This window comes from Ambystoma mexicanum, chromosome 13, assembly GCF_040938575.1.
Source record: "Ambystoma mexicanum isolate Mex_15411 chromosome 13, UKY_AmexF1_1, whole genome shotgun sequence".
NCBI classification, from domain to species: Eukaryota; Metazoa; Chordata; class Amphibia; order Caudata; family Ambystomatidae; genus Ambystoma; species Ambystoma mexicanum.
The window spans coordinates 780,476,488-780,488,771 of record NC_090938.1 but is presented as its reverse complement, the minus strand read 5'-3'; the positions used below and the strand labels follow the sequence as shown (position 1 = coordinate 780,488,771).

The 12,284-nt window shown below is 46.7% G+C and overlaps 1 protein-coding gene across 3 annotated transcripts in view; it reads right to left on the bottom strand.

Annotated features, from left to right (window-relative positions):
• Nucleotides 1-3,314: 3,314 nt before the first annotated feature.
• LOC138521944 (sperm acrosome membrane-associated protein 4-like) overlaps nt 3,315-12,284 on the bottom strand; it is a 163,951-nt gene continuing 154,981 nt past the window's right edge. For all 3 annotated transcript variants that reach the window (XM_069635118.1, XM_069635116.1, XM_069635117.1), the window contains one exon: nt 3,315-4,101. In XM_069635118.1, the coding sequence (XP_069491219.1) occupies nt 3,893-4,101 (209 nt within the window). In that variant the 3' untranslated portion in view covers nt 3,315-3,892. The remainder of the gene's footprint in view (nt 4,102-12,284) is intronic.

The following is a 12,284-nucleotide window of genomic DNA, read 5'->3' as shown; positions in this document are numbered from 1 at the left end:
GCACACAAACATATTCAGGCAGACCCGACCCCACCACCCCCCCACATCTCAACATACACTGCACTTGCCCACAAACACATTCAGGCAGACCCGACACCCCCCCCCCCCCGTCCGCATCTCAACACACACTGCACTTGCACACAAACACATTCAGGCAGACCCGACACACACCCCCTCTCCGCATCTCAACATACACTGCAGACATACAAATACAAACACACCCATAGACACCCGACACCCCCCCCACCTCCGCATCTCAACATACAATGCAGACATACAAATACAAACACACCCGACACACACCCCCACCTCCGCATCTCAACATACATACAAAAACAAAAAACACAGGACGGAGCCGAGACAGACACACACACAAACATACAGCCCCCCCACCATGTACTTACCCAGACGTCCTGGAACGCTGGCGAGGCTTCTGGCACTGCCCAAATCGTTTTGGGTTGGGTGTACCTCTACATCTGTGCACCCCGGTGCACAGATGTAGAAGTATACCCAACCTAAAACGATTTTTAGAAATTGAGGGACAGATGCAAAGCAAGAGCCTCTTTTTTCTCCGGCTTTTACCCGGGCCGCCAGAGAGAGACAGTATGGATGGAACAAAGGGCCATCCATACTGCCCCTCTTCTGTGCTGCCCGTGGGGGGGTGGGGATTGCTCAGCCCCGACTTCATTCTGCCGGGGGTGGGGGGGAGGAGGGCCCCGCAGCCCCCCCTACTCTGCACCCCTGCCAGGGCAGATTAGGTCACTGAGCCCCAGCTTCCCTGGCAGCATACACACACACACTGCGTGACTCACGGCCCGGCAAGGAAAACAAAGACTTTCTTAATGGAGGGCGACCTTTGCTGCTTGCGGGCCGCCTTCCATTAGGAAAGTCTTCAACCCTGCCGGGCCGCATCCAGCAGCATCACGGGCCGCACTTGGCCCGCGGGCCGTATGTTGTGCACCCATGCCCTAGAGTAACCTACCCACGGGGGACCCCCAAAATAATCCACCTGACTAATGACCTTGAAGAAACCTTCCATCCAAGAGTAATTCTCTAGATCAATCCTACACATGGGTGATGCCCTAGAATAAATCTTCAGCCATTGGGTGATCCCCAGGCCTAGACCAAAGGTCTGCAACCTGTGCTTTGAAACGCTTTGGACCCCAGCTCTCATAATCCTTCACCATTCTCAATACTGGCTAGGGCAGATGGGAGTGGTAGCACAAAACATTTGGGGAGCTTAGACCAATGTTTCCACCCCTGGGCAGCACTCTAGCTCTCCCACATCTACCGTGGCTCTTCAACAGCTACCTTGCCCCTCTGGGCCACCTGTACTCCTTCTCTCCTCCCTTGCACTGTTACGCAGGCAACACGTAGCTCTCCTTCAAGCTTCCCTCTACTGCCTCCTCTTCCTCCTCTCTTATCCCTGACTGTCTGACTGTTATTCAGGCATTGTGTGCTGCCAATGATCTCTGTCTTAATGCCAGTAAGACTGAGATCCTTCTCATTGGGACCCCAGCTCCCTCCTACCCTCTGGCCGCCATCTATGGGTCCCCTCTCCTCACCCTCTTGTAAGGCAAGAAATCTTGGTGTCATCTTTCACTCCTCTCTCTCCTTCTCTTCTCACATCGTGGACCTTGCCAAGAAGGCCCACTATCAGCGACACCTCCTCAGGGGCATTCTCCCTTTCCTCACTTTCCCCAGGAAACTCAATGTCTCCAGAGCTCTGGTCCTCTCCAGGCTGGACTACTGCAACAGCCTCTTCCTCTTCCTCAAGCTTCCTTTATCTTCCCTTCGCCCCCTTCAACTAATCCAGAATAGGACCCCAAGACCTATCCTTGGCCTCAAGCCCAGGGACCCCATCTCTTCAGCCCTAAAATCTCTCCACTGGCTCCCGGTTGCTGTGAGGATCAAGTTCAAGACTCCCTGCATCATCCACAAGGATTTCTAGGGCCTGGGACCCTGCTACATCCAACTCTCTCTCCCTAAATATCTCCCTGCTAGAGCCCTTCGGTCTTCTAGCTCCACCTTTCTGCAGTTCAGACGCTTCGCTAAGCAGAGAGCGGGGGGTAGATCTCTCTCTTTTGCAGGAGCCTCCCACTGGAATTGTCTCCCTGCCCCTCCCAGGCTTGAGCTGGATCTCCTTAAGTTCTGCAAGCTCCTCAAGACCCTCCTTTTCTCTTCTTCCTTCCGTCTCCCCCTCCCCTGCTAACACCCATGTCTGTTGCAGTGACTGGCTGCCAGGTTCCCTCTGAGTTCAACAAGGCACCAGCCCCCCCCACTCAGTCCAGCCCCCTCCTCGCACTTAGCTTGCAGACCATCACCCCCTGCACCTCTTGCAATCCCTTGCACTTGCCCTCCTGGCCTACCCTTAGCACTCGTCGTGCCCCTGTGGCACACTCCCCACCACCCCCTGTTTTCACTTGCACTCTCTCCTCTTTATCCTGCACTTTCCTTCCCATCATAGGACTTTGCATTTTGTGGAGACCGCCCCTCTCTCCTTTGCACTTCTTGTTACGGCACTTGTACGATCCGAATGCCACAAGGCCTAGTAGGACCATTCTTATCTTTCTCCCTTGTCCCCCCCACCCCCTTTTTGTCTTGTGACCCATTGATACACCATTTGTTGTATGGGTGCCTTACAAATATCCCATAAATAAAATCCATTCTCCAGCTTGATCAACTGGGTGCATGCCACTGGCCTGATCACCCAAACAGATCCCTCTGCTGATTGCACCCGTGTGCTGCTTTTGGTCATCCATATGTGTTCACCTAGGCTGCCATTCAGGCCGAACCCCCGGGACTGCACTTGAGCCTGATCTTCACTCACTGTCCAGGATGATGAATGGGGCAGATCACTGGAGGGGAAGTTGACCGCACCGTCTGGTCGAACCCTCGTTCCCAGACCCCTGATCCGTACAGGGGCCTGGGCACAAGAAGGAACATTAACATGACGCTTCTGGAGGATCCTGTGACTTTGACCCCCGGGTACAAGTCTTCGCTTATTTTCTGCTGCCTTGCACCTGGGACTGGCTTTTACTGGGGTGTACTGGTAAGTACAACTCAAGCTGTCATCGGCAAGTCCTTATATATTCCATCTCAAGGATTTTTAACCAAATTTAACATGGATTCCCATCCTTGAACAATTTATTGTCAGCCAATCAGATTCTCTCCTGTTCCATTGCCCTTCCAGAGCTTCTCCTGATTGGTTCATGGGCACACTCATAACCTGGCACAAGCTGAAAGGTTTTCAGGGAAGCACAGGCCTTTGCAGATTGGACAGAAATGTGAGAGCAATGAGCAGTGAGAGGGAATTCAACTTCCTAATTGATTGTATTTTTTTAATTAAAAGTCAATTAACACAAGCTTTCCAAGAAGCCTCAAAACACACACATATTCATATCTATATATACTTGAAAAAGACTTTAACGCGTTGTGTTTAACATCATTGGGTAGAGCTTGGCACCAGGCGGACACAACAGGGAAAGTAAAAATATCTATACTCAGCCCAACCAAAAACACAGCCCCAGATTTTAAGATTATGAAATGGGCCCTAATTCTTTTTGCCATAGCAAGCCAATTGATGACTGAATCATTACTAACAGCACCTGCTTGCCTTTTCAAGGCCTTCTGAGGATGCAGCCTGACCCACATAAAAACAAGGAGACTTCCTTACAGCCCGCTCCTCTGAAAGACCACTAGTGCTTGGATAGAGAGTCACATGTCATGTGTATGTGACCCCATTCCAGACCAACTGGCCTGTTAGAATACCTCCCAATTCCACCAAGCTTTAGTTTGTCCCTGGAGGTTGCTCTCAAAATGCAGCGCCTCCTCTCCCCCACCCCCACCCGCAGACAGAAGCCCCTCCCATTTTCCCCAAGCACGCATGTGGTTACAGCAGTTGGGCCAGGAGAACCATGGAGGCCACCAGTGCCACTAGCAGGGAGGGCCGGGCCAGCCCGGTGCTGCCAGAGTTGCAGAAGTCTCCATCACAGCAGGTGAAAGTGGAGGTGTAGTTGACGCCAAGGTAGGCTGTCGTCTCGGTGATGCCGCACTGCGCTGCCTCAAGGCATTTCTTCTTGGTGAGCACCTGATGGCCGGCTGTGGGGAGGAGGGGAAAAGGTATATAATTACACTTTGAATTTAAAATAAATTGACAATCGTTGGCCTTTCAAATACACATTGAATGCCCAGGAACATCTGGCTTGCTATCATGGAAGAGCAATGGGCATCTTTTGCCAACCACAGAGAAGCAGCCCCTCTCTCAGATGGTCCCATCTTAATCTACAGGCTAGATTGTGACTGAAAATAACAATTCTGATTGGCTAGCTCATGCTCATACAGACCACTCCCCGCCTTGCTCACGTAGGAGCTGCCCCTGAGCACCCATGCAGAGAATCCTGGAAAAATGCCAACATTTCCGCCACAGTTTCCCCAGACATTTTTCTGTGGCTCACTTTCAATCCTATTTGTGGATATTGCCCCAGATTAATCTGGTTAACTAGAGGTCACAGTTGCACAGGTTACCTGAATAAATAGGCATCAGGGACTACAGTGTCTTGCGTAAATCAAACACAGACACCAGCAAATGAATCAGCCTTCTCCCCAGAGTATGCAAAGCATAATCTACAGCAGGCGCCTGCAAGCCTCGGCTCTTCAGATGTTTCACAAAACAATTCCTACCAGTCCTATGCACTAAAGTTGATGTTGAGGGATTATGGGAGTGCTAGTTCAAAACATCTGACACGTCAATCATTGCAGAGCCACCATATTCTGCTTGGAACTTCTTTGAGATGTTTATATTTCTTCTAATAATCATTATAATAATACACAATACGTTCCAAGTGCAAAAGTACCCAACCTTTCCTGCACAATAAGCCACAATGATTTAGCAGGAAAGGTGGAGTGTTCAAATGTTAGTACACATTTTAAGCGAAGAGGAATTGACCATAACCGCTCATTAAGAAGCTCTGTAAAATCTTATCAGTTCAACATCCAATGACAAGTTTTGTACCGAAAAAACACAAACATCCGTCACTCCACTGAACCTTAACCTCTAACTCCAGCCCGTTCAGTTGTCCCCAGCCCATTCTTTATTCTTGAAAATCAGGTAACAGACTATTAACTTGTTTCTTCAACCAATGATGCTTATAATAGAGGCTGCTTCAACTGCATTCAGAACTTGGAAGAACTATCGGACATGCCTAGATTTGCACTCTTTCAGGAACACGTTTTTGGGTTTCACCACAGAGTTACTGCTACGGGTACTTGAATTATTTGTGTTAAAAAAATGTATGTTATTATGGTACACATTCAAATTCAAGGAACAGCGATGGGGGCCAGGATAGGACCAAACTGTGTAATAATTTTTCTGCCAGACATGAAATAGCAAACACTGATACATCTTCATCAATGAGGTTCATGTTTCAACAACTGGTACAGTTTCATTGATGATATGCTTTGGTTATCAAATGACCAAAGTGTACAACTGCAAGAGTTTACCAATTGGATGCATTTGTATTTTTTGTATTTATTTTATCTAAATGATCTCAGGTTTAAACAACCCCTACACATATTAAAGGCAGTGAACAGTGGATCATCACACTTTGATATAAAACGTGAGTTCAAAATGGTTAACAATCCATCACAAATATTACAAAAACGTCCAGCATGTCTAATTTGTGTTACCAATATGCAAACACTTCATATTTGTATATTAGGTTAATAACATCCAATTGCTAATTACTTTTAAAAAGTTCATAACAATGTAACAATCAAATAAGTATGAAATGTGTCTCTCTAATATAATAAATGTGACCACCTCTGTCCACACCTGCGTACTCCATCTTGCTCCTCTCCCCCTTCCAGGCATGCCCCTAATACAAAGACCCTAGGAAGTTGAAGGCCATGTTGATGCTCTTCTGTGTGCCTCATTAGTTGTGTATATTTATATTTCCAAATACATTTTAAGAATTCAGAGGTTTTTATTACACAATTCCAATTTTGAATGAGCAATTATTGCTCAATTGCACCTCGATGAGTCCAGAATTAGACCACCATTATTATGAGCAATAGCATATGCTAGCAGAAATTCTGCATGGTGTGGGAATTCTATATTTTAGATTAATGTAAGACACTTCTGTATCTGTGTATTCTGCAAATTCCAAAGAAAGTGATCCTAACAAGTGATTTCCAACAGGAGGAATTCTCAAGAGAGGAGACAGCAAATATTGGGATACTTGTATGGATTTAGCATTCAAATTGAGTACTGTGATATTGGTAAGGATTTACATTAGAAAACACAATCAGGTTCAAAGTGCCCAGAATACTGCTGTGACCACAGAGTTTAATCATGAACATCCATGTAGTACTGGCCACCTGGATACAACTCGGAAGACGCAGGTAATAAGATGACTCACAAAGGTGCTGGGAAGATGACCTTGAATGTGGATTATTTTTTGCTCTTGAAAGGTGAGTAGGGAGAGGAATCCCCAATGTGGATACAAGTGTTGACTGCGATGTTGCTGCCTCTGAACTCTGCAGCTTCATTTCCTCCCATCTCTGCAGCTTTATAGCCACTGAACATTACAGCCTTGATGTCAATGAACTCTGCAGTGTTTCAGACTCTGAATTCTGAAGCCTCATTGCCTCAATTCTCTAGCCTCGTTGCCTATGCACTCTGCGGTCTCGATGCCTCTGAAATCTGCAGTCTCAATGCCTCTGAACTCTCCAGTCTCAATGCCCGCGGAAATGTGCAGCTTCATTGCCCTTGAATTCCTCACTCACCGTACATCTGAATGTTGGTTCCTCTGAACACTGCTAGCTGCAACACGTGCTGCTGTTACACCTTTGCCTGCACGGGGATCCTGCTTGCAGACACTGACTGTAACAGTGAGTACAGCCTTGCACAAGGATTGGGATTGCTCTGGTATTGAGACAAAGAAGATGGCTATGGAATTGTACCGCTGGAACAGCCAGGCATGTCCAGCTAAGAAGTTTCACTATTGTCAGCAATTGAACTTAATGATCCACACCTGTGGTCATTTTACAATTCCAATGAGTATAAAAAGCCTTGCTGCACAGCACGAAGGGGAACAGAGAAGCGGGCTGGAGCAAAGCAGCTGGCTGGAGAAAGAGGATCGGGAGTCCGAACACGTGTAGAGCAGGTGAGAGGGATGTCATGTCAGAGGCTGGCCAAAAGAGGGTCTGGAAGCCCTGTAAGCCCTCCCACGCAGTGGGTCTCTATTGCCTCCGCGAAGGGAGAGCAGAGTAACGGGAAGCCGGAAAGCAGCACGAGGCACAGAGAGAAGCCAAAGGGAGCTGCAGTGTGGAGCTGGTGAGTGAAAACAAGCAAACACTCCTAACGGGGTGCTCTGGGAGCCTGAAACAAGCACTCTTGAATATCGAATGAACTGAAAATGATTAAAAGCACTTTTGAATGCCGAAAAAATTGCTTTAGAAAACCGAATGAACTGAAAGTTGTTATTACCTCTTTTGAAGACTTAAACAGATAGTTTTGTATACCAAACAAATTGGAAAACATTATAAGCACTTTTGAATGGTGCTCAGAACAAAAGCAAGTTATGAGTATTTGTGAACAGAATGAGAGTAAGGTGGTTCAAGTAGCAGAAACCATGGTGTAGAGAAGAAGCCCAGTACTCCTACCGGAAGTCCCGCCCCCATCCTGCCTATATGTTGACAACCGGAAATTGCGACATGCGCAAGGCCAGTAATGGTACCTATACCGCGAAGAGTGCTTGAAACAAGGTATCCATTGACAAAACCCTATATGTATCCGTGGAGAAATGATGGTCTTCTGAAGGAAGTTCCGGAAGAAGTGTGAAAGAAAATGGAAGAGAAGACTGGTGACGTCACACAAAGAAGAAATGACGCACCCAGAAGAGATGCTGATGAAGAAAGAATATAGACCTTATAGAATCTGATGATGAAGTAGCGAATTAAGCAACATTTCAGGAGCGAAATGAAGACTGCTCGTGCGGAGAAGCACTGAAGAAAATGTCAAACCATTTTACAATTGTACAGATGCAGTAACGCAAGTAGACGAAGTAATCATAAGGCTGGCTAAGTAGTAAATAGATTGCAGGCGGTGTGCCATTGTATTTGTATAGGAATGTATAGGATCTGGATGTTCCACGACACATTGAAGTAAACTCGGACCACGTGAATGAAAAGGCTGGAAATGTGGCGCAGCGAAGGAAGATTTGAGAAAGGCTTGCCTGGCACAGTGTCAAGAGTCGGGGCCACCGAGAGCCTGGTTATCTACTTAGAAGGATACAATAACATGAGAAGTAAGCTGAGCTCCTGTTTGAGGTGTAATGGAAAAACATTAGAAGCACCAGGTTTTCTCCATTTAATAATATAAAATGCAACAAAGGAGCTCACAACATGGTCTTGAGTCACATGGTCAGATGAAAATAGACTTTGGGGCGAGCTACACCGAGACCAGAAGATAAGGTCATGCCTTCACTCCCTTTTTTTCTCAGGCACGGAGAGCCTGCACAAGACCAAGTTCAAACATAGTAACTGAATGGTAGACGGCAGGAGTGATGATGGATGTTGGGCTAATTGGCTGTGGAGGCATGACTAGGCTGACCTCCTAGCACCAGGGTACCAGCCTGTGTGCAGCTATGGAGTGGAATATTCCAGAAGGGTACAAGTGTGGCATCCAATTATAGAGGGCCACGTATCAAAGAGCCCTATAGTTTGAGAAGCCAATAGGACATTGTGTATTAGTCCAACACGGAAGATGACTCGCACTTGGGGTGGGCTTAGTTGTCCACCTGACTTTAGAAACCCAATCACAACTCCATACCCCATAGAAAGTATATGTAGATGTTCCCCGTAGACCAACCACAATCCCACTTAGGTTTTCTTATTTTGCCACGTAGTATGATGTCACTTGTGATGATTTTTTGCTATATAAGGATGTTTTTTATTAAATGCTTCGAGTGAATGTTGTGCGGCGTCCGTTGATGCCCGCTGTACTCCCCGTTTTAACAAATGGTATTAAACCAGCTGCGATTTTTTTCCCAAACTTCCTGAGTCGTTCTGAATATTGATATATGAGTAAGGTCTGCATCCCCATCCATCTCAGATACTGTTACCTCGTCTTAAAGGGCCCAACACGGGTTCACTAGAATTAATGGTTTGAGACACAAGTGCTGGCAAAGCCAAGAGAAAAACCAAGAAGGGTATGAAATGAGAAACCAAGTATTGGGCAAAGTAAAAAGAGTTCAAGAATCTCCTGGTTAAGAGGACACCCGTATTGGCTAGAGCCAGAAGAATACAAAAGGTGTAACATGGACAGTGACAAACAAGACCACGGCAAAGTGTTGGAACAGTCTTACACTGATGAAAGAGACAAGTGTCAAAGACAAAGGAAAGCAGTGGACAATTGTTAATGGGAAGCTTAATGGGTATTGGTTGCGTGACCTAGAATGGGTGGACCGTGTGGTACGACAACTGCGCCTAGACCGAGTGACCCCCTGTATGGAAAAAGCCTATGAAAGTACCCATAAAGAAGCTGATGACATAAGAGCTGGTAAGTGTCCCAAAGAATGATGTTGTTTTGAAAAGGTGGAAGATTTGAACTCTTGGGCAAGGGAACCCCGATACATTGTGAACTGTTTTTGACCTGTGGAAGGGGGTGCTGATTACAAATCGGGAGCTAGAAGAAGCTCAGAACTTTCTTTTCAACACTATTCATTTTGATGTTGACATCCCTACACATTGCATTCCGTTAGTTTTGAGGACAAGTATAGGTTTTGGACACAGACAGACTTTTAAGTTGAATTTACTGACTCAGACTATCCTTAGTTTATTTAGGTAGGGAAATCCCACCTTAGCATCGGGCAAGTTAGCCCTTACTCCATCCTGACATTTAAGCTAATAACGTTTTTGATATCCTATTCTGAATCTGTTGTCTGTGTCTACTCCATGATGCCATCACAATAGCCCCAACAATGTGTTGTCCCCTCCCTCTGCTCCTCGATCACTAATGACCCACTCATGCCGTTACTGGGTTATGTGCTCATGCGTACTCTTTTGGCAAGTCTGGAATCTTTTCTGTTGAGGGTTTAACTTCCTGCACTGGAATCCCTGCCAGAGTCTTCCCTTCCTTATCATCCTCGTAAGACTGAAACAATGGGATCCCAGCTCTCCAAACACTTGACTTAGACCTAGCCAAGTTTAGAATCCAGGTCAAAATCTTGTATATCGTCCTCTGTTTCCTCTACGACAGGGGCCCAGACTCCACAGAGAAGCTATTCACCTGCTTCGCACCTGTCGGAACGCTCCGATCCAGCAATGCAGCTCTCGTAACAGTCCGATACTTCAACCTGAAGTGGCATGGACGATGCTCCTTCTCATTTCTGGCAACCACCACATGGAGCACCATATCGAGGTGTGCCCGTGCATTGGAACACAGCCTCACCGTCAGAAAATCACTTAGAGGGTTGTTGTTTCCCAGACAATAGCAGACAACAGTGGAATGTACACAGACCATTACAGACGTGGGTTCCATGACCCACTGTGAGCACAAAGCCGCAAACGTGAACACTGTTTCGGCCAAACTCATTTGGGTAGGAATCACCAAATGTCCTCCATTACAGACACAAGATACCAACCCCACCCCGCAAGCCCATGTCCAGCCCAGTCCCAGTACATACAGAGTAGGCCACACATACTTCATAAGAGCCAGGGGACCTCACCACCACCCCAGAGCAAGAACCGTAACACAGAGACCATTGCAATCCACCGAATCACAATCAAGTAACCGCCCACATCGGACACAGGAAGTGACATCTATTCCTTCCCAACATCCCTGATGTACCGACCTGCTGGCCGAAGTCTTACCTGGTGAGCTCGCCCACCAGCCACAGAAGCCACAGATATCAGAATGCTGATCCCCCGGACCGGCATTAGGAGCACCATGCAGAGGCATCACTAGCAGGGTGTGGGGGGGCTATATCCCTGGGTCTTAGGTTGTAGCCCCGGATAGAAGCTCAGGTGCTACAATCAAAGGCTAGCTAACAGTCCCAACATTTGCATAGCCACAGATTTTTTCCAGACCTAGCAACACCCCTGACTGTTACCAGCAAGGTGGAGGATCCGGACACAGGGTTTCCGCATCATGCAGGAACTCTCTCCAACCTCAACAGAATGCTGTGAACCCAGAGGAAGCAACAAAAACATTTTTATGCGTCAAGATGAGGTTGAACGTTTCATTTAGGTCACCTCCTTGTAATCTACATTTAGGGTTCCTCATCCCTCTTAACTGTACCCTGTGTTTCTCTATACCTATAGTGTGCTGTCATTGGTTTGCCTGAACCATGTGGTTCTCTGCATTTACAGATTCTCAATACCAGCCCACTAAACCCCTGTCTTAGTTTTTTGTTCGGTTTTTTATCTCCCGCCCACTAAACCCCTGTCTTTGTTGCATTTTCAGTTTCTCAGCTCCAGTCCACTTAATCTTTTATTTTTCTATGCTAGGATTTGGCTAAACCCTTTATTTATCTGTATTCAGTTTTTCATTCATTCCCACTGAACCCTGTCTTAGTTGTATTTTCAGTTTCTCATCACCATCCACACTAAACCCCTGTCTTAGTTGTATTTTCAGTTTCTCATCACCATCCCCACTAGACCCTGTCTTAGTTGTATTTTCAGTTTCTCATCACCATCCCCACTAAACCCCTGTCTTAGTTGTATTTTCAGTTTTTCATCTCCAGCCTAGCAAACCCCTATATTAGTTGTATTTTCAGTTTTACAAAAGTAGCGGGCGCCCCTCTCTTGCAAGAACAGACATGATAACCTGTTCAGTGGTTATTAACCACTTGAGAGTTCGCAGCCACTGCTTTTACTCACTGTGCCTTTCACAGATGGGAAATATCCATTTGCATATCAGTCTTTGTCCTGCCCACGGGCAGTCCAGCAGCGAAATACAATGGCAATTCCAATCTGAACGAGAGTACCACCAGCAACCCCATACACGTGTTTCACCCTTGTTGGGGATCATCAGTGAGGTGAAACTGATGCCTCTCTAAGCACAGTGAGAGGGAGACCACGTCTGGTTGCCCCCAGGAGACCTAGGGTTACCAATCCCAGGTTCCTTAAAAAATAGTTTTACAAAAGTAGCGGGCGCCCCTCTCTCGCAAGAACAGACATGATAACCTGTTCAGTGGTTATTAACCACTTGAGAGTTCGCAGCCACTGCTTTTACTCACTGTGCCTTTCACAGATGGGAAATATCCATTTGCATATCAGTC